General features: G+C 31.9%; 1 protein-coding gene across 3 annotated transcripts in view; it reads left to right on the forward strand.

Annotated features, from left to right (window-relative positions):
- The window catches only part of LOC143064602 (uncharacterized), a 42202-nt gene that overhangs the window by 4473 nt on the left and 14338 nt on the right, over nucleotides 1-23391 (forward strand). Inside the window, exons 2-19 of one of the 3 annotated variants that reach the window (XM_076237536.1) lie at nucleotides 3135-3221; nucleotides 3746-3940; nucleotides 4964-5042; nucleotides 5450-5659; nucleotides 6154-6452; nucleotides 8327-8430; nucleotides 9350-9478; nucleotides 9879-9962; nucleotides 10471-10601; nucleotides 11516-11615; nucleotides 11743-11802; nucleotides 12421-12536; nucleotides 15240-15355; nucleotides 15754-15983; nucleotides 16377-16616; nucleotides 20419-20490; nucleotides 21393-21538; nucleotides 22746-22841. In XM_076237536.1, the coding sequence (XP_076093651.1) occupies nucleotides 3203-3221; nucleotides 3746-3940; nucleotides 4964-5042; nucleotides 5450-5659; nucleotides 6154-6452; nucleotides 8327-8430; nucleotides 9350-9478; nucleotides 9879-9962; nucleotides 10471-10601; nucleotides 11516-11615; nucleotides 11743-11802; nucleotides 12421-12536; nucleotides 15240-15355; nucleotides 15754-15983; nucleotides 16377-16616; nucleotides 20419-20490; nucleotides 21393-21538; nucleotides 22746-22841 (2426 nt within the window). In that variant the 5' untranslated portion in view covers nucleotides 3135-3202. Of the gene's footprint in view, nucleotides 1-3134; nucleotides 3222-3745; nucleotides 3941-4963; nucleotides 5043-5449; nucleotides 5660-6153; nucleotides 6453-8326; nucleotides 8431-9349; nucleotides 9479-9878; nucleotides 9963-10470; nucleotides 10602-11515; nucleotides 11616-11742; nucleotides 11803-12420; nucleotides 12537-15239; nucleotides 15356-15753; nucleotides 15984-16376; nucleotides 16617-20418; nucleotides 20491-21392; nucleotides 21539-22745; nucleotides 22842-23391 lie in introns of those variants that run through there. The other 2 variants (XM_076237543.1, XM_076237553.1) reach the window with 2 other exon arrangements.

A 23391-nucleotide genomic window follows, 5' to 3' on the forward strand; every position in this document is an offset into this window, starting at 1 on the left:
ATCCAATTCTTGAACCAATGCATGTATATATCATAAACTTAGTCCTCTGTGCACGATTTTATCATTTTTTACGCAAATTTATCGTATAATCGTCATTTTTTTTTCTATTTGTCTGTTATGATTTAACAAATATGGCTACTCATTAAATGCCGTGTTTTGAAGCCAAAGTTTACCGATTGTCACCTTATAGTAAATAATCAACAAAAAGCATGGGTATTATAAAAACACGTGTTTAACATATACAATCAGGTAATTGTTTATTTTTATGACAGATTCATGCGTATTGCTATCACCGGATTTTTACGAGGAGGGTCACGCTTAGGTCACTATGCATACGGAAAATATGTCGGCGAATTGCTTCCTGGCAGCAAGCAATTAAAAATAAGTAAACTTCTTCTAAATGTGGACAAATTAAAGAATTTTCCTCAGAAAAAAGTATATGTACATAAGTTGTATAATGAAAACTATCCATTTTCTGATTTAGTTTTAAAAAACATATATATGCATATTTTTTTTTTAACTTGAGGTTTCATATGACTTTAAGGTTCTCTTTAACAAAAATGGCCGTGTTTACACCATCAGATTTTCTCTGAGTGCAGAGAACAGTCAAATTAGTTTGGAATTTTTTGCCAGGAGCAGTGAATACAGGAAAAAATTATTCTGTTAAACTTTAATTCCTCTTTCATTTTTATGTTTCCAGCTCTATTTTTCTCAGCAGCTGCAATTGACTCCAAGTTTCTTTTTAAAATTAATCGACTGAATGTGATAGTTTTAAACAAATTGTTCCAAGTCATGATAACTTTGAAATGTCTTCACCACATGTTTATCACTCTCTTCGATTTCAAGAATATTTATTGATTGAGAAAAACTGTTCACTTACCTATATATAAATATTTATAAAACTTCTGAGTAGTTAAAATCAATTTTTGAACTAATTGCAGCAAATTCCCTATATATTTCACGTTTCATTCCCAATCCGATGCCGTTTTATCATAAAACCGGATGTGGGTATGCATATAGCCTACGAACGGCTATTTGACTATTTCTACCCGCATGCCAGTACGTGCAGACACTGCCTATAAGGAATTAAAATTTTTTTAACCGTGTGTACAGACAAACTGATGCTTTTAGGAAATTTTAAGCATCATGGCAGGATCAGGAACATATTTGTTGATGTTAGATATTCTGTCCCAGTATGATCTAGAAATATCAATGTTATATTAAGTCATGTTTCAAAACATAAATAAACTTACTTGGATCTTGATGGGTCTGCAGAAGATAAATACACACATCTGATAAACCAATACATGAGTTTCGTTTGATGTGGTTTACTCAGTTATAGAGTTAAAATCACATATCAACATTTCTATATTTGCAGATATCTGTTGTCCATTTAACAGGTTGGGGAACTATTCCCCAAATAAGTAACAATCCCTCATTTGAGTAGTCATTTCATGGTGCTAAAAACTAAATTTTCTAAAATGGGTCTTTTCAGATAAAATGGCACAAATTTTTAGAAAATGAAAAAACTTCTTCCAAAGAACTATATTTTTATTATGTGTTTTAAAAAAGTCAGTAGCCTTGAAAATAGTCAAATTTTCTAATTTTTCATAGGCTTGTATGTTCTCAGTAAATCAAGATAGGGATAATCATCTTTTGGAAAATGCTCTGCATTTTTCATAAGTACATGTATGTGCCATTTTAAGAAAAAAGACTCAGTTATGAAAATTTTGTTTTTTAGCACTACTAAATGATTACTCAAATGAGGGGTTGTTACTCATTAGGGGAACAGTTCCCCATTTGGTGGGTTGTCCCCAACCTATTTAAATCAATAATACTCAATACATTTATTATATACATACATGATACACATTGTATTTTAGGGAACCTCTCAAACCTCTTCCCAACTTAGTTTATTTTGACACCTTCTGCAGGAATGAATAGCAAAATCCAGAAAAGTTTTGAATTTTCTGAAACATAAAAGGCATTACAATTTTTAATTATCTAGGTTCTGCCTTGCCTAAAAACTTTACAGGTGCACATGTTTGTCTGTACTCAATATTTGTAGTGTAAATACGGCCATATTAGCCAAAGGTTATGATAAACCTTAAATAGAACTTGGAATCTTGTGTAAAAACAAATACATTTACATTGCTAATGATTGTATCATGTGTATCACACAATATAAACTTTAAAAAACTTTGGAACATTATTATGATAGAAGGACATTGATAAAATTGAGAATGGAAATGGGGAATGTGTCAAAGAGACAACAACCCAACCATAGAGCAGACATTAAAGCTTTTTTAAAATATGATATATATGTAATATACAATTACTACTAACTAAAAAGTACCCGTCAACAACAGTTTCCACCAGGGACTTTCTATACTTACAGGACTGGTCACTTATAAAGATGTCTATACAAATGTTCAGACTGAACTGTGCTGTTGCTGATGTCATGTGACTTTATAGCAAATCATTTCATATTTTAGGAAGTGTTCTTCATAACTACAATGTACAATGATGTATATGTTCAAGTTTAATGAAATAACATTTTTATGAAATTTAATACATTTGGTCATTGCAAAATGCTGTTTTTGAAAAGATTAAATATAGATATTTAAACTTTGAGCCAATTTGTCAGTAAATTTCGAGTGGTCGCCATCCTTTTTGATATGTAACCCCTTTTGCATGACTGGTGTGTTCTTTAAAACGATATATCTCAGATTAGTATTTTAACATTCTTTTAAAATCTTATATTTTTTCCCATGGTAAATGAAAGTTAAGAAGACTCTATATTAACACATATTAAATTAAAATATACTTTGAAATATGCAAATAACTTCAGAGATTCGAAACAAAGTTTTTTTGGGGTGTAGCTTAACATGAGCGGCTTGGTAATTAAATAAAATCAATAAAGACGAGTCCTGTTAGTATAGAAAGTCCCTGTTTTTACCGAAGAAACAAAACCACTACAAACTAAAAGATGACTGCATCAACAACAACAACTTTTAAAAATTATAAGTTACCATGGAATTGAGAGAATACATAATCACTTAATACAAATATTTTGCTATTACCATGATTACCTACTTTTTGTTTATATCTTTATATTTTTTTAATTCCGAAAGAAATTCAAAATGAACTGAAAACAGCAAAGATGATGGGAACAGCATCACAGAATATTATCTAGAAGACAATGGAATTGACAGAAAAAGGTACCTCATTGATTGAAACAATCCCTTTATAGCTTTTTACTTGATGTACTTGTGTATTGTTGTTGAAGGTTTAATAAAATCAACTAAAAGTGTACTAATTCATCTTAACTGTGCTCTGAAAGTATCCTTTTAATAATATTCTTAAATTACTATTACCTTCAGACCACAATAAGGAATAATCAGTGAACAGTTGATGCTATATGTAATAATAAAAGGGCTTTTTAAAAGCATTATCATGATTATATCTGCCTAAATATTTTGACCTGGATAAAGTTTTCTTAATACAATGGAAGTTATTATAGAATTCAAGAAACTCAATTTAATGCATAACATGTTTTAAAAAATAATGATTTTCATATTGTCAATCAACTAATTAAATATAATTCATGCTGTCCACTATAAAAATGTTTGCATAATTTGATGTAAGTATAATTATTCAGCCACTTCTATAACTTCAGAACCATTGACACTAGGAAATGCAATCTTTGTAATTGCATTTGAAATACTTAATTATTAAATTGCAGTATGGAGTAAAGGTGAAAAATGCTCTGCCCTTTACCAAGGTGATGGAAATTTTTACCCAGGATTTATCTTGAAAATTATCAGATCACCTGAACTGAAAGCAATTGTACAGTTTGATGGCTACACAAAGGAAGAAGCTGAAACAGTTGATATAACACAGATAAAACCAATTCAAAGAAAACAGAAAGAAAAATCAGGTATTTCAAGTCTCAATAAAAGATGTTGCTACTATAGTGATCACCAAGACTGCATCAAGCCTTGCAACAAATTGATGAAAGCTTTGACCAAATTCTTTGTATCTATGAAAGAATTTTGTCAAAGCTTTCATCAATTTGTTGCAAGGCTTGAGATACAAATATTTGGTTTGGAAATTTTGCTGTAACTGAAAAAAAAAATCTTGTAAAAATGGGATATAACATCCTAGTATTTACCGTGATGTAGATTGTTTAGCTTATAAACTTAGTTATCGCTATTTTGTGCATTTTTCCTTTGATCTTTTTTTGTGATAATTTTCGTATGCTACTGGTTGAGATGGAAAATTATCGCTAGCTAAGCATGCACGTGGCGTTGCTAACGAAATTGACATGAAATTGACAACATCGACATAGGTAAAATAGCAATAAAAAGATTATCATTGTTCATCTCAACTCGATTGCCTTTCTCGCTTTCGCCGTCCCGGCTCAAGCGAGAAAATCAATCTCGTTGAGATGATCACCGATAATCTATAAATATGATCCATGTAAACTCATTGATCCTTTGAACATGTTCTAATAAACTTTTTCTCAAAGCTTATCAAATTATAAACACTGTAGTAACAATGATTTTGATATTGAAAAACTAAAATAGGTAAATATTTATGTAACTGTAATGAATACTCATGATCCTACATCCATATTTTATGTTACTCTTTACAACTCTCGTTGATATAACATCATGTTTTACAAGTACACTTGTATCTTATGTTTATTGTATTAATGGTCTAAGTAATTATCTTTGTTATACAAATGACAAAATGTTACTTATATTTTACTGAACTTATGTAACTTACTTTGTCCTTGTTATCCCGTATGGCATATAGGGCAAGGACATGGTTATATCTATGAATTCATTAATTATAGGAAGAAGTGGTATGAGTGCCAATGATACAACTCTCCATTCAAGTAACAATTTATAAAAGTAAACCATTATAGGTCTATATCACAGTTTTGATTTTATTGCAGATGTAATATTGGTATCAGAAGAGGAACGTGATGGTTTGTTTAAACCCTTGTGTGGTAAAGAAGAAGACAAGTATCTTGAGTAAGTTACGGAAAAGTTTACCTGAGATGTGGAAGCAACCCAACACGACTTTATTAGAAAGATATATCTAACTATTGGCTATAATTTGTTGACTGCTTTGTTTCTTATTGGTATAAGATAATGGACAATATTATTTTTATCTTTAAGACTTAGACGTGATATTTCAAGCAGAATCAAATATCTTTAAAGGTTTATAGATAGCTAGTTCAGTTTATTTTAATATATTTATATTATAGGAGTAAATATAAAGGTTTATAGCTAGTTCAGTTTATTTTAATATATTTATATTATAGGAGTAAATATAAAGGGTTATAGCTAGTTCAGTTTATTTTAATATATTTATATTTTAGGAGTAAATATAAAGGGTTATAGCTAGTTCAGTTTATTTTAATATATTTATATTTTAGGAGTAAATACAGAGACATGAGTGATGATGAGAGTGATGTCAGTTCTAGTGCTAGTATCCTTAAAACTCCACAGAGAAAGGGTGTGGTTGCCACAGGGGGTCAGTCCATCAGTCATAAAAAGACATCAGCTAGAGGGAGGAGAGGCAAAGTTAAAACTGTAAATAGTGAGAAGAAAAATACAGACAAATCACAAATTGATCAAAAACAGAGGTTAGTATGTTTATTACATAAAAGTAAAATACATATTTCAATATAGATACTCAAATTTTCACGATTTCCCATTTCATACGTGCTTTGTGTACACAAATTTAATTGTTTACATCTTTGTAATAAAAAGTCGTAAATTTATAACATGCATTCAATTCTATATTCAAAAGTCAATAAACAGCTTTAATTATTTTCAAAATGAAGGATTTGAAACTTTATTATTTATGTTATAAAGTTCAATTAGTATGAAAATAAGAAGATGCTGTATGATCACAAATAAGACAATTCTCCACTGGAGACCAAAGGACACTGAAATTAACAATTATAGGTCACTGTATGACTTTTAACAATGAGCAAAAAAATATAGACTTGTTTCAATGTTGGTTTTATCTTATTTGTAAGTTTGTCATTTGATACCATTCTTAATTGTTAGAAAAATAAACATTGGGGAAAAGAAGAAAAAAATACACCAAATTAAGATTTTTAAACTTTATTAGGTATGAACTATATTGTAGAAAAAAAGAAAATGACTCTGTACATTTTGAGCTGAGTGAGGATACATTTGACTCACAGAAACCATCCACTTCTAGAACAGCCCTCAGACATACTAGACACACTATAGATTTAAGTGATTCTTCAGATGACTCATTTAATGATAGACAAACTTCCAGACAGGATAGCAGCAATTTGAATGAAGAGCATAAAAACAAATCATCAGACACCAAACCAAGCCTGAAGAAATGTAGAAATAGCTCTACAGATTCTAATGAGGATAACTCAGATTTTAAAAATGAGGGTATTATAATATCTGATAATGAATTGTTTACAGCAGAAACTAAAAAATAAGGAGGGAATAAGCTTTAAAAAAATAGTCTTTTTAAAATCTTAGTTTCTGGAAAATATATAAAAGACATTTTAAATAAGTTATACAAATGAAATGCAGGCAGTAATTGAAATAGTACCATTTTTGTCTGAGAGAACCTATTCAAAACAAAGTTGTGTATAGTATGAATGCATGTCCTGATTACCAGATATATATCAATGAGAGAGCAATGATGTTACATAGAAAAGTCATGTCAGCAGATGATCTCCAACAGTAAACCTATATTTATATATAAAATATTTTACTGTTTAGAAATTATTGCATCCATTTATTATTGCACTTTGTCATTTTAGACTAAAATGCAATTTAAATTTTTGCAACATTGTGAAAAATCTGGTTTAATTCATATACAAAATTTCAAAATGCAATTTTAAATTATTGCAATTATAAACCTGTCGCATTTTTTTCGCAATAATAAAAACATCGAAATAACTTATGAATTTACAGTAATATAGTCGATTCCACTTAATTGCATACCGCTTAATAGCATAATTCGGTTAATTGCATAGTTTTCTCCTGCACAAAACCATTTCCCATTCATCTATTAAATGTTAAATTGTCCGGTTATATGCATAGCTCTACAAGTGGCTTTTTCGGTTTATTGCATAGAAAATTATTGCCGTCTAGATATGCTTAATTAAAACTGACGCGATTTTTGACCGGAAACGGCAATTTGGTAAGTATATTTTTCTTGAATGCATTCGTATTTTCGTTATTATTTTATATTTACTTTTGTGTTATTTAAATAAAGTTTTAAAACAGTTTCTTTCGTGTTTATATTATGGAATTTGATTTAAAAATAAACCTCGATGTCTACACAGGTAAAGTTTCCCATGTTCTATTTTAAGCCTCGAGGTCATAAAAATGTCAAACAGATAGTTGTTGTAAAAACACTGACCATTCTATCTCAAATGGTGTTAATAATTGATTGGATTTTAACAATTGCCCATAGATTACATTTGGGGTTAATTTTTAAAAACAATAACTCCTGCTAATTATCGATCATAACCAATGTGAACTCTAGTAATTGGGCTTGGGGTGATCTGTATTAATGTTAAATATTATAGGGCATTTATATATGGTAAAAGAATTTTATACATCAATCATTTATTTTTAATATTTTATGAAAAGAGCATTTTACTTTTAATTATTATATTTTCTCACTTTCAACACTTGTGTCCAGCAAATAACCCGTACAGGGCCCCATTACTGCTTTGCATATACGAAACTTACGAGGTGTTACTTCACTGTCCAACTGCATATCAAAGGCAATTCATTACACATCTATTGTTAAAATAATTATAAACTGTGAAGTGTTGTTTAAAAGTTTATTTTAATCAAAGCATAACAATGTACATTGTACATATGGGTCATAGAAACAAATCTATTTTTAGAACAGTTTATTTTCGTATACCAGGTAAAGGAAAGTCGGAACGCAAATAAACTAAAAATGTGTTTATAATCTTTATTCAAAGAAACAAAATAAAATAACACATATGACACTAGACATATAAATTTTATTAGAATAAATCAAAATTCATTGTTGTATGTGGATTACAGACGTTTATCTTTCTTCATGGATTTCCTTTACTGATCTGTTCCATCAATGTTATTTGACTCTGTCATTTGGCATTTCGGATATAAGCATACTCGCTTTATTGCATAATTTTGTCTGACAAATAGGCTATGCAAATAACCGGAATCTACTGTACTATAAAAAAGAAGCTAAATTTCTAACATTAGTCATGTTAAATCTATACTCTTTATAAGATGTATCTATTTTTCAGGTTTTGATGATTATGATTTGGAGAAGCCCAAGTTTAAGTTTACACCATCAGCCGCTAAGGTCCCATACAAGTTATCAGGACCAGATGAAATACCTGTCATACAGGTAAACTAAAATAGTAGTTGAAAAGTAGTTCATAGTGATCTATATTGCTTATCTTTATATCCATGTTGCGTTCATTAAAATACAATCATATGACTTGAACTTGAACTAAAAGCATATATTTTTTGTGACCCTTATCAATACTGAAACAAATAAAATCATGATTGAATTGTTATAAGTGGCCATTTGTTATGTACTTAATGGAAATTATGCATTTGTGCTTTTTTGTTTGCCAAATTAAAACTGTATCATGACATAGCAACAATTCAAATTTCTTTTGAAAATGAATTGAATATTTTAAATGGTCAATCTCAAATTTCCATTGTTTTTTTGCATTTTCATTCATTGACTGCCGTCATCATTGTACATTATTTCTTATGCAGTTTTAACAGTGCTGTTGAGTCTGATTTTTTTCTGAATTACCTATTTGCTTTTTTAAAGCCATTTAAACAAGATTTAATGAAAGTTTTTTTATCATTGATATGTTATACAATCTATTAGTGAAAACAATCAGTTGATTTGTTATAAAGTAATAATCAAGTAGGCTTGATGGGGTATACTGTGAGGTTATTTTTATTTATGGATACATTTTATTTTTTAAATTCCTGGGTATAAGTGAATAACTTTATTTTAGTTTAGTTTAAACAGTTTTTAATAATGAAAAATTACAATGATACATAATTAAGTTTAAACATGGGATTGATTCAGAAACAAGTTTGGAAAAACTTTTATAATCTGTCTCCCTAGAATAACTTTGACAATAGTCAACACCGCCAAACTAAGTATCGAAGAAATACAATTGTTTCGTCCATCCAAGAAAATTGTTACCCACCTAAAATAAATGAATCCACTGTAGATTCACTTTATTTACCAAATTGAACTATTTAAAAGATGAAAATGTCTTATATAATATATTTTCCAGATACCAGCAACAATCAACCGTTACTTGAGAGACTACCAGAGGACAGGGATACAGTTTATGTATAATCATTATAAAAATAGTCAGGGATGTATTCTGGGAGATGACATGGGTCTTGGTAAAACTGTTCAAGTAAGTCTTATAACAGTTGTGACATTGTCAACAAAGTATAAGAGTTATGTTAATGTACATATATTAAATAGAAGTAATTAAATAATTAGATCTTTTTTAAGCACATTGCTTCCAGATCATAAAATCTGTTTTACAACAAGATAAGTTAAACCTTAAGAGAAAAAGATTTAACAACTTGTGAGAATTGAATATGGACTGATATCCTCGTTGATTTTCATTAATAATAAACTTGCTGAAGGTTTTTATATATATATTGAAATTATATAAAGCAAATTTGTATCAAGCAATATTAAAGATTACACAATAAATCATTTGGCATAAACAAAATGAAGCAAGTTAGTTATACAGTTTATCTAATTTGCATTGAATTAATATTATGTGTCTTCCTCTTTGTTCAAAGGTGATAGGATTTATATCTGCCCTAATGAGGAAGCATGGAAACAGAATAGACATGCTGAAACATAAACCAAAGTTTATAAGACAGGTGATTAATAACTGATCCATCAAATATTGAAAGTAAGATAATTGAAAACTAGCTCTGAAGATCAGGCAGTAAATTCAATAAAACTACAGCCCAACATTACAAGATATGGCATGTTCACTTGTAGCACTTGTCAATGGTCTAATGTATAAATATTCCCATGTCTGTAAACTGAAATATGGGTTTCAAAGACTACAGAATGTACACCATTTAAATAATGCAGTTAAAATAATACCTATATGATAGATGCATGATGACATTAGATATGTCTTAAATTTTTATGTACATGTTTTAAATTTTATTTTCTTTCAATATTGTGTAGAAATCCCTAAAAACACACACACACAGTTGTATAGTTTTGTCAAAACCTGACACTGCTTGAATTTGATATTAACTTTTGTTGTGAATTTATTCCCTTATTGAGGGCTTGTGGATAAATTATAAAAATCAGACTTATCTATAAAATGTCAAGTTAGAAATAAAGTATACAGACATTTTTTTTTTCTTTCAGATGTCTGACAACAAGAAGAATCTGCAGGATGACGAGACTATTCCTACAGACCCTTTCCTTATTATAGGCCCAGGAAGTGTATTGTATAATTGGATGGATGAACTTGACACATGGGGATACTTTACTGTTGGGTAAGATCAATAGACTTGACACATGGGGATACTTTACTGTTGGGTAAGATCAATAGACTTGACACATGGGGATACTTTACTGTTGGGTAAGATCAATAGACTTGACACATGGGGATACTTTACTGTTGGGTAAGATCAATAGACTTGACACATGGGGATACTTTACTGTTGGGTAAGATCAATAGACTTGACACATGGGGATACTTTACTGTTGGGTAAGATCAATAGACTTGACACATGGGGATACTTTACTGTTGGGTAAGATCAATAGACTTGACACATGGGGATACTTTACTGTTGGGTAAGATTGATAAACTTTATACAGGGGGATACTTTACTGTTGTGTATGATCAATGAACTTGACCCACATGGGGATACTTTACTGTCATGTAAGATAGACAGACTTGACACACGAGAATACTTTACTGTTGGTAAGATGGATAGACTTGATACAGGGGGATACTTTACTGTTGTGTATGATCAATGAACTTGACCCACATGGGGATACTTTACTGTCATGTAAGATAGACAGACTTGACACACGAGAATACTTTACTGTTGGTAAGATGGATAGACTTGATACAGGGAGATACTTTACTGTTGTGTATGATCAATGAACTTGACCCACATGGGGATACTTTACTGTAGGTAAATATAAAACTAACAAGTCCAGTTATATAATGTTTAGTTTCAGTGGTTTTCTTTCAAAGATATGTCGGCTTAAAGTCAGGATTTGCCTTTACAGTAAAGATGCTTAAGTACACCTGCTTCTTTAACAAAAAAAACCCTAAGAAATTTGAATGAGATCAAATAGGCCACATATAAACCTGGTATGAAGATTATATTGTGTTTCAGTATCACAGTATGAATACATCTAATGACCTCACTATTTAGTCATGTATTTCTTTCTATAGGAAGTTCCATGGGACAAACAAAGAGCAGTGCTTTGCAGATACCAAGAAAGGAAAGCATGAAATTGTTATAACAACATATGAAACATACAGAGACAACCAGGTATATAAAAAAAGACAACGCTGCCTTGTTTTTACACTTTGTATCAAAAGTAAGTAGATATCATTTTGTTCTAAAAATTCTTTATAACAGCATGATTTCACAAATAATATTTGATTAATATTTGCAGGAATTGTTGAATTCTATCCATTGGTCAGCTGTAATTGTTGATGAAGTTCACAAGATAAAGGTAATATGTGTTAATATTTACTTATGTATTCTTACCGTTTGTTTAATACATCCCTTGGTCGCCAATTGGTCTAATTATAAAAAAAAATAGATGTGGTATGATTGCCAATGAGACAACTCTCCACAAGAGACCAAAATAACACAGAAATGAACAACTATAGGTAATAGTACGGCCTTCAACAATGAGCAAAGCCCATACCGCATAGTCAACTATAAAAGGCCCCGAAAAGACAATGTAAAAAATTCAAATAAGAAAACTAAGTAGTTCATTTACTGTATCAGTTACGTGTCAACACTGAGGTTGTGCACAGTTCTAAACCCTGTTTGACTCTAATATTATTTTTTTAAACATTTATTAGATTCATAAACCATACTGGATTTTTACCAAACTTGGACAGAAGCTTCTTATGCAATCAAAAGATAGTATGTAGAAGAAAATATTTAATAATTTGATTTCCTCATTTTTGTTGAGCCTGCCAATAACAGCAAAAGTAGGCAAGACACTGCAGGGTTCCGCAGAACCCTTACAAATTGTTTAGTTGAATTCAAATCATGAACATCTTTGATCAACATATGTTCTTTCTAATTGACAAATATTTGATTTGTTATTATGTTTTAGGGTCAGCAAGCTTTAGTTACTCAAGCACTGAAAGCAATCAATACTGACCTAAGATTTGGTTTAACAGGCACTGCACTACAGAATGATATGTTAGAGCTTTGGTGTATCCTAGATTGGTAGGTACAGAATGATATGTTAGAGCTTTGGTGTATCCTAGATTGGTAGGTACAGAATGATATGTTAGAGCTTTGGTGTATCCTAGATTGGTAGGTACAGAATGATATGTTAGAGCTTTGGTGTATCCTAGATTGGTAGGTACAGAATGATATGTTAGAGCTTTGGTGTATCCTAGATTGGTAGGTACAGAATGATATGTTAGAGCTTTGGTGTATCCTAGATTGGTAGGTATAATAGAATGATATGTTAGAGCTTTGGTGTATCCTAGATTGGTAGGTACAGAATGATATGTTAGAGCTTTGGTGTATCCTAGATTGGTAGGTACAGAATGATATGTTAGAGCTTTGGTGTATCCTAGATTGGTAGGTACAGAATGATATGTTAGAGCTTTGGTGTATCCTAGATTGGTAGGTACAGAATGATATGTTAGAGCTTTGGTGTATCCTAGATTGGTAGGTACAGAATGATATGTTAGAGCTTTGGTGTATCCTAGATTGGTAGGTACAGAATGATATGTTAGAGCTTTGGTGTATCCTAGATTGGTAGGTACAGAATGATATGTTAGAGCTTTGGTGTATCCTAGATTGGTAGGTACAGAATGATATGTTAGAGCTTTGGTGTATCCTAGATTGGTAGGTATAATAGAATGATATGTTAGAGCTTTGGTGTATCCTAGATTGGTAGGTACAGAATGATATGTTAGAGCTTTGGTGTATCCTAGATTGGTAGGTACAGAATGATATGTTAGAGCTTTGGTGTATCCTAGATTGGTAGGTACAGAATGATATGTTAGAGCTTTGGTGTATCCTAGATTGGTAGGTACAGAATGATATGTTAGAGCTTTGGTGTATCCTAGATTGGTAGGTACAGAATGATATGTTAGAGCTTTGGTGTATCCTAGATTGGTAGGTACAGAATGATATGTTAGAGCTTTGGTGTATCCTAGATTGGTAGGTATAATAGAATGATATGTTAGAGCTTTGGTGTATCCTAGATTGGTAGGTACAGAATGATATGTTAGAGCTTTGGTGTATCCTAGATTGGTAGGTACAGAATGATATGTTAGAGCTTTGGTGTATCCTAGATTGGTAGGTACAGAATGATATGTTAGAGCTTTGGTGTATCCTAGATTGGTAGGTATAATAGAATGATATGTTAGAGCTTTGGTGTATCCTAGATTGGTAGGTACAGAATGATATGTTAGAGCTTTGGTGTATCCTAGATTGGTAGGTACAGAATGATATGTTAGAGCTTTGGTGTATCCTAGATTGGTAGGTACAGAATGATATGTTAGAGCTTTGGTGTATCCTAGATTGGTAGGTATAATAGAATGATATGTTAGAGCTTTGGTGTATCCTAGATTGGTAGGTACAGAATGATATGTTAGAGCTTTGGTGTATCCTAGATTGGTAGGTACAGAATGATATGTTAGAGCTTTGGTGTATCCTAGATTGGTAGGTACAGAATGATATGTTAGAGCTTTGGTGTATCCTAGATTGGTAGGTATAATAGAATGATATGTTAGAGCTTTGGTGTATCCTAGATTGGTAGGTACAGAATGATATGTTAGAGCTTTGGTGTATCCTAGATTGGTAGGTACAGAATGATATGTTAGAGCTTTGGTGTATCCTAGATTGGTAGGTACAGAATGATATGTTAGAGCTTTGGTGTATCCTAGATTGGTAGGTACAGAATGATATGTTAGAGCTTTGGTGTATCCTAAATTGGTAGGTACAGAATGATATGTTAGAGCTTTGGTGTATCCTAGATTGGTAGGTACAGAATGATATGTTAGAGCTTTGGTGTATCCTAGATTGGTAGGTACAGAATGATATGTTAGAGCTTTGGTGTATCCTAGATTGGTAGGTACAGAATGATATGTTAGAGCTTTGGTGTATCCTAAATTGGTAGGTACAGAATGATATGTTAGAGCTTTGGTGTATCCTAGATTGGTAGGTACAGAATGATATGTTAGAGCTTTGGTGTATCCTAGATTGGTAGGTATAATAGAATGATATGTTAGAGCTTTGGTGTATCCTAGATTGGTAGGTATAATAGAAGGAACATTAACCTTTACTTGTATATTTAAGGTTGCCATTACATGATCTCTTTGTAAAATATGCAAATAAAGACAAAAAAAGTCACAGTAAACATGTAAACTTAGTACATGTATTTTTTTTATTAGGAAACAATAAGTGGATTTATTGTTATAAATGGGATACTAATTTTGGGGGGATTTCTTTGGTGGAAGTAAACCAAGAATTCAAATGTTAAACGAAGTACAAAAATTTTCTATATGCTTGTATGCAAACATTGACGAAAGGATGAAATTAAATATGCATGAAAATACAATTTTTCTTTAGTCCACAAAAATTGTTTTCCACAAATATAAATTAATCAACAGTATATTAATGCAGAACAAAAATTATAGTTCAGTAATTGGAACAAAAATTATAGTTCAGTAATTAGAACAAAAATTATAGTTCAGTAATTAGAAAAAACTTACATTAGATATAAATTCAATAAACTCATTTCAGATTCTCAAAAGATTGTATTTTTGATTAAGCGCTTTGGAGCTTGCTTGTAAAAATATAACCCACAATTCATTAGATTCAGAATTGTTGAATGAAAAAAATTCCAGATATGTAGAAAAATTTATTTAGTTATGATACCTTTTTTAACTTCTTATTTTTACCTGATAGGGCTCAGCCTAATTGTCTAGGAGATCCTGAGGAATTTAAGTTCAATTATGTAGAACCAATAAAACAAGGACAGAAAATTGATGCTACTAAAAGACAACTAGCTGAGGCCAGAAAATGTAAGCGCTGTTCTATCTAGTGTGTCCAAATATTAAAAAATGACATAGAATTACTTTAATATGCAGAAATAACTAATGCATACAGAGATTATATGGTTTTATAGTACAAAAGCTTTAATTATGATTTTTTTTAAAGGCTTGTAGGTAGAATTTTGTAAAATCCCGATTTTAAATATCCACAGAAATACATATTTTCCCACAGTATGTTTATTTCACAACTGTGTGATTGGGGATTTATGTTTATTTCACAACTCTGTGTGATTGGGGATTTATGTTTATTTCACAACTGTGTGTGTGATTGGGGATTTTAATTCTTAAGAATATGATAGAAATGATATCTTTGTTTAACTCAACTTTAAAACAAATGTTTACATTACAATAGTCATTTGTTTTTCTAGTGAAAGAAAGATTTTCAGCAATCAGAAATAAGATGCTGTTGAGGAGGACAAAAATGTTGATATCAGATCAGCTGCCTACAAAAGATGACAATGTTGTGTATTGCCGCTTGACTCCATTCCAGGAGGCCGTTTATAAATGTCTGCTGCAACATCCACTTATGAACACCGTTATGAAGATGGACAAACCATGTGACTGTGGTAGTGGACATATAACAGGGACATGTTGTAATGTTAGTAATTATTTGCCAATTTAACTGTTTCTGAACCCATTGTATAAAAAAAATTATCAACATGTGGTTGCCAGCTGTGATCTCAGAAGATGATTGGATGAATTTAAGGGTCATGACCTTTATCAGATTATCTTAATTCACTTACAACATTTAGAAACTCTAAAGGATCATAAGATTAAACAACTGAAAAAATCCCCTCTTTGAATGACTGTGTTCAAAGGAAAGAACTTTGTTTTCACAAAACTTCACATGTTTATTTATTTTTAGCTTATATTTATTAAGTCTCTCAATATGAGAAATATTTGATAAAGAAACTCACCATCTATAGTATAGATTTTTGTTTGTCTTATTACAGAACAAAGGTTTTCAATTAAGGTTTTATTTAATTTTCAGAAACTTAAAGAATTTAAAGTTTCCTTCAGAGAAGTGATGTTTACATTTCTGAGCCTCTTTTTGAAAGTTGGTAACCATGTTGCATTGATGATCCCTGCAAGAACCTCAGAAGACAACCTAAAACCATTAACTAAACACATACTAAAGGAAGTCTATGATCAGTTTCCACAGTACTTCACTGACAGCAAGGAGGCTTCATTCAGAACATTGTCAGATCCTAAATATTGTGGAAAAATGAAGGTATTTCTTGTTATTAGTTTATTGCAGGTATTTCTAAAATGTATCTACAAATAATCATAGACTTTTTGAATTAAAAAAAAAGTGTTGCATGAAAAATATCAAAGTTATAAGGTTATACTCAGACACATCAAAATGTTAAAATACATGAAGGTTAGAAATTACAGTTGAAAAACTAAATGCTTAATTTTAAACATATATTTCAAGATATTTTGCATAATTATTCTGTTAATGGAATAGTTTATAGTTATTTCGTCTTCAAATTTGCCCTTTCTTTCAATTGACGCATTAAATAAAACCCCTGTGTGTAATATTAAGTCAATGACCTATATGTAATACTATAGTCTGGGAAACACCAGGGTCACAGCATCTGTTTACTATATGTAAGTTCTTATCAGATCCTAACTGTTCACCACTTTTATATATGGGAACTGTTTCTAGATCAGCATCACTTGCGTGCTTTATACTTAAACATGTACAATGCATATAGTTGTGATTAGAATAAAACATATGTATATATTAAAAGAGTATATATTTGCCTCGCCAATATAACATGGTGGCAGCGGTTTAAAACATTTTAGTTAACCGGACAATTCTTTGATTAATCCTGTAGTAGTGCAATACATTGACTGAAATTATGGCAACATTTCAAGTAGCAGCTCCAGAAAAATTTGACTTTTGCAAGCCAGAAACGTGGACCAAATGGATCCAACGATTTGATAGATTCAGATCAGCTTCGGGGCTGGAGGAAAGAGCAGGAGCTACACAGGTTAACTCTTTTATCTACACGATGGGTCCGGAAGCAGATGATATTTTTGCATCATTTGATATTTCTGAGGAAAACAAAGAGAAATATGCGAAAGTGAAAGAGCAAATTGACAAGTACTTCATAGTTAGAAGGAATGTTATTTTTGAACGTGCAAAGTTCAATAAGAGAAAACAAGACGACAATGAAGGCGTAGAAAGTTTTGTTACATCTTTATACACATTAACTGAACATTGTGGATACAACGATCTAAGACAAGAAATGATAAGAGACAGAATAGTTGTCGGTATCAAGGATTCCAACTTATCATTGAAAATGCAGCTTGATCCGGAGCTTACTCTTAAGAAAGCAACCGACATGGCCCGCCAATCGGAGAGTGGGAAGAAACAGCAGGCTATAATGAGATGTGACAATCCGAACTCTAATGTTGATGCAGTTAAATCGAAATTCAACAAAACTAAATTTGTGAAAAAACAGAAACAGCCTTTTCATCCACAACAAAAGGTCGGATGCCAAAGATGTGGAAATCGACAATTTCACCCCAGAGAAAAATGCCCAGCTAAAGGAGCAAAATGTTACAAGTGCTCAAATATCGGACACTTCGCAAAATCTTGCAGAACCGGGAAAACAGTCGAATCAGTGAATGTTAATTCCGACTCTGAAGGATTTCTTGGAACAATAAACACAGTCGGTGATCGCCCTTGGACTACAAAACTTTTCATTCGCAAAAAGGAGATAGATTTCAAAATCGACACTGGTGCGGATGTTACAGTAATTTCTGACAGTGATTTAAAAGGAATAAATAATATTGAACTTATTAAAGCGAACAAAAGACTCAGTGGACCAGGAAACACAAACTTAAATGTTGTAGGAAAATTTCAATGCATGCTTGAAACAAAGGACAAATTCAGTGTTCAGGATATATATGTTGTTAAGGGATTAAGCAAACCATTATTAGGTAGGCCAGCTATTCAGGCTTTAGGTATTATTGATAAGGTTAACGTTTCGTCTGTCAACGCGAGTAGCGAAGTGAATAACTACTATCGTGGTAAATATCCTAAAATATTTAACGGTCTAGGAAAAACGAAATGGACATATACAATCGCGCTAGGTCCAGACGCGAAACCGTTTGCATTGTCAACACCGCGCAGGGTATCGTTACCTTTAATGGATAAGGTTAAGGCTGAGTTGACAAGAATGGAAAAATTAGGGGTCATCTCAAAAGTCGATGAACCGACCGAGTGGTGCGCTGGCATGGTTGTTGTGCCGATATCAAACGGTGACGTGCGCATATGTATCGATTTGACAAAATTGAACGAATCGGTAAAGCGTGAAAATTATCCGCTTCCAGCTGAAGAAGAATCGCTTGCAAAGCTTGCAAATGCAAGAATGTTTACAAAATTAGATGCAAATTCTTCGTTTTGGCAAACGAACCTAGCCGAAGAGTCACGTCCGCTAACAACGTTTATTACTCCTTTCAGTAGGTATTGTTGCAATCGATTACCTTTCGGAATAAACTCTGCCAGTGAGTTCTTTCAAAAACGTATGTCAGAGACAGTGGAAGGTTATCCAGGCGTATTGTGTCATATGGACGATGTTCTTGTGTTCGGTGCATCACAGGAGGAGCACGACGAGCGCCTAGAGAAAATTTTAGAAGCGATCGGAAAAGCCGGTCTCACACTGAATGAAAAGTGTGAATTTTCAAAACCGTCAATTAAATTCCTGGGTCAAATCGTTGACGCGTCGGGTTGTAGGGTAGACCCAGACAAAGTTAAGGCTATTGCCGAAATGACAAAGCCAACTGATATATCAGGAGTAAGACGTTTTTTAGGAATGGTGAATCAACTAAATAAATTTTCGTGCAAGGTGACAGAGCTAACGAAGCCATTACGTGAACTATTAAAGACTCACAATGCTTGGCATTGGGGTATAGCTCAAGAAACTGCGTTTATCGAGATAAAGAATGAGCTAGCTTCATCCGGAACGCTTGGACATCCAAATAAGGACACTGTAGTGTCAGCTGACGCGTCGTCGTTTGGTTTAGGCGCAGTCATTAGGCAAAAGCATGGAGAAATATTGAAGCCTGTTGCGTATGCTTCGCGCTCTATGACAGATACAGAGCAGCGCTACGCGCAAATAGAAAAAGAAGCGTTAGCTTTGACCTGGGCGTGTGAGAAGTTCAGCAATTATTTAATAGGTAAGAGGTTCAATCTCGAATTGACCACAAGCGGCTCGTACCGTTACTCAGTAGTAAAGGTATTGCAGAACTTCCGCCGTGTATTCAAAGATTCCGAATGCGCCTTTTATGGTTTGATTTCACGATTGAGCACGTACCAGGTAAAGAATTGAATATCGCAGATGCATTATCAAGAGAGACACTTTTCAAATTTGCCTGAAAAGCCTGATACTAAAATTTCTCAAAATACTTTTGGAAACAATCCCCGATGAAATACCAATCTATAATAATGAAATGAAAGATAACCAAACAGATCAATCTGATAAATCTGATTTCTATGTAACAAGGTCAGGGAGAATATCAAAACCTCCAGATAAATTAGATTTGTAAACAAAGATCAGCTGTTCCATTCATGATAACATTTATTTGCACTATACTTTCTCATCAGCTGAAAAGGGGAGATGTAATATTAAGTCAATGACCTATATGTAATACTATAGTCTGGGAAACACCAGGGTCACAGCATCTGTTTACTATATGTAAGTTCTTATCAGATCCTAACTGTTCACCACTTTTACATGTTTTATATATGGGAACTGTTTCTAGATCAGCATCACTTGCGTGCTTTATACTTAAACATGTACAATGTATATAGTTTAGATTAGAATAAAACATATGTATATATTAAAAGAGTATATATTTGCCTCGCCAATATAACACTGTGAAGTCAAGCTACCAAAATCATTTAAGCCATGTTTGTTTTTTTCTTTTTTTCACCTTGAATATTGTATAAATTTGTTATAATTGCTTGCATTCATAAATATAATTATTTATTACATTGTACATGGTTTATATTTAACTAGGTATTAAAGGGATTGCTGTCTGTATTCTACAAAGATCACAGTAAAGTGTTAGTGTTTTCCTACAGTACAAGGGTAGGTTTAAAAACCAGACTTTACACAAAACTCACAAACACAGACTTGGCATTACAGATTTTAAATGTATAATTTGAGGTTGTTTTCTGTTATTTTCATTAGAATAGTTGTCACCAGTTAATTTAATTTGCCACCATCAAATCCCTTATTGATGCTGTCTGAGCTAAAAATACAATACAGTTATCTTCTAAGTTTAATTTAGGAGATAACTGTATTGTATTTTAAGCCTGGCCTTCATAAAATGTAGATTTTACTGTCGTAAATTATTTTTACCTAGCAACGCGTAGCGTAGCTAGGTAAACAGATATTTGCGACAGTAAAATCAAGTCAATATAATATTAATGCACCATATTACAATAAATACCATTTGATAAATATTTTGGCATAAAATGACATAAATCAAAAAGTCTGCGAAACTGTTGCATTGTCTTTTGCGACTAAACAATGTGATGTCATATGTATACATATAATCATGATGTAAAAAATAAACACTAGATGAATTTTTACCTTTCGTACGCTTCAGAATTATTTCAACGTTGACAAAAAGAATATTTTGAGGCATAAAATGTGGCTTTCATGTTTATTTTGAGAGAAGTTACATACCCCAAAAAATTTGGGATTCAAAATGGTTGCTTTCTTAGTTAAGGACTAGTAGAATGTTTAATTTACCCCTTCAAAACGTCCAATGAAAATTATCGTTACAAACAAATTGCATTAAAATTAAAATTTAGCTGAACTTTTTAAAATTTTTGCTTGCCTATTGCTGTATGATGTCAGAGGAGTTAAATAACCAGGTTTATTTCACATGTGAAATTATCGGGTTTTTTTTAGCTGGGAAATCAATGTAATTCATTGCAACCAATGTAATAAATAGCTGTGTTCATTTAATATACACAATGTAGGTACTAGACATATTTGAGCAGTATCTAATGACAACAGAATATGAATATAGACGACTAGATGGCAGCACTAGTATAAAGAAACGAATGGCATTAGTACGGGAATTTAATAGGGATCCTAACATCTTTATCTTTCTAATCTCTACCAGGTAATACTCTAATGAATGTTCTGTAACAAAGAATATAGAAGTGAGATATGCATAATCAGCAAAGATTATTCTGGTGAACATATCTAAAGCATAGATTAACTACCACTGCTTTTCATCTTTACAATAAACGAAATGTTTAGTTTCTGACTTTTTTAATGCCCAACTTAGGGGCATTATGTTTTTCAGTCTGTGTGTACATTTGTCTGTCCGTCTGTTCTGCTTCAGGTAAAAAGTAAAATCACAAAAATACTGAACTCTGAGGAAAATTCAGAAAGTCCCCAATCAAATGGCAAAATAATAAGATTTAAACATATCAAACAAATGGATAACAACTGTCATAATCCTGACTTGGTAGAGGCATTTTCTAATGTAGAAAATCTTTGATTGAACCTGATTTTATAGTTATCTAAACCTCTCACTTGTATGACAGTCGCATCAAATTCCATTATATTGACAATGATGGGTGAACAAAACAAACAGACATAATTGGTAAAAATGTCAAAAATATTAAAAATAGGGGAACAGCAGTCAACATTGTGTTATAATCTTAATCACTAAAATAACACACACAAAACAAACAAAGATGTAACAAAGAAGCACAAAATGGCATATAGACAAAATATATTAGCAAAAATATTAAGAACAAGAACTTTACCATAGTACAATAACACAATGACTGGATGTATTAGTACAAAGCAACGTCATGTATGTATCAAAGAAACAAAGTTTATGGTTAAAGTTTTTGGTCAAGGTACTTTTTGATTAATTTGAAGTCCAATCAACTAGAAACATAGTACGCATGTTCCCTATGATATGATCTTTTTAATTTTAATCTCAAATTAGAGTTTTTACCCCCATTTCACAGTCCACTGAACATAGAAAATGACAGTGCGATTGGAGCATCCATGTATTATGGACACATTCTTGTTTTAATTTATCTAAAGACAGAATAAAATACTGAAATTTGGAAACCTGTTTGTAAAGAATTCTGATTTGAGTACTCAGAAAATAGTTTTACTACAGATATGTAATTTGTCGATGGAAATAAAGCAAAAGACATTTTACTATGGTAATTTTTAAACCTGTGTGAAAAGTAGCCCCACTGAATTATAGAATCAAATCTTCAATTTGGTTTGAATTACTACAATGGATATTGAAAGCAGTTGATACACTAATTTAACAATGTCTTTGTTTGTTTCTATGACAGGGCAGGAGGACTTGGATTAAATCTGACCGGTGCTAACAGAGTGGTTATATTTGATCCTAACTGGAATCCTACCCATGATCTACAGGCACAGGACAGGTATTTTATTGGGTGGGGAGTGATGGGGTGGGGTGGGGTGATGAGGTTATTTTATAGCATCAGTACTAAAGCCAGAACCTTATTTAAATCAGAGCTAACTGATTTTGAAATACCAAAGATTTAATTGAATTCTACTGTTGTTTGTTTGGTTATCTACTACTATAAATACTATGTTATAAATATCTCACCAAAAATTCAATAGCCTGTGTTGTATTTTAACTTTTATTACATTTGTTTAATAGTCTGGTTGTAGTTTTGCAGTAAGGTGTTCTTTTGTAAGTTGTTGATGTGATTTTAACATATTTTTGGATAAAGGGTAGTTGCTGATATAAAATTTACATAACAGAACTATTTTAGGTTAAGTAAGCCAGTAATGCCATAATTATAATGTGACGATTTTACTCTAAAGTCTGTGACTAGACATGAATATTGTTGAAGACCATATGTTGCTGTGAAGATGTCTCTTGGTTAATTTATATAGGTTGGTGGTTCAAAGTCTTGTTGAATTATACCCAATATTTTGTTTTATTCAGATTGTAGGATCATCTTC

The sequence above is a fragment of the Mytilus galloprovincialis genome, chromosome 1 (assembly GCF_965363235.1).
Source record: "Mytilus galloprovincialis chromosome 1, xbMytGall1.hap1.1, whole genome shotgun sequence".
Lineage (NCBI taxonomy): Eukaryota > Metazoa > Mollusca > Bivalvia > Mytilida > Mytilidae > Mytilus > Mytilus galloprovincialis.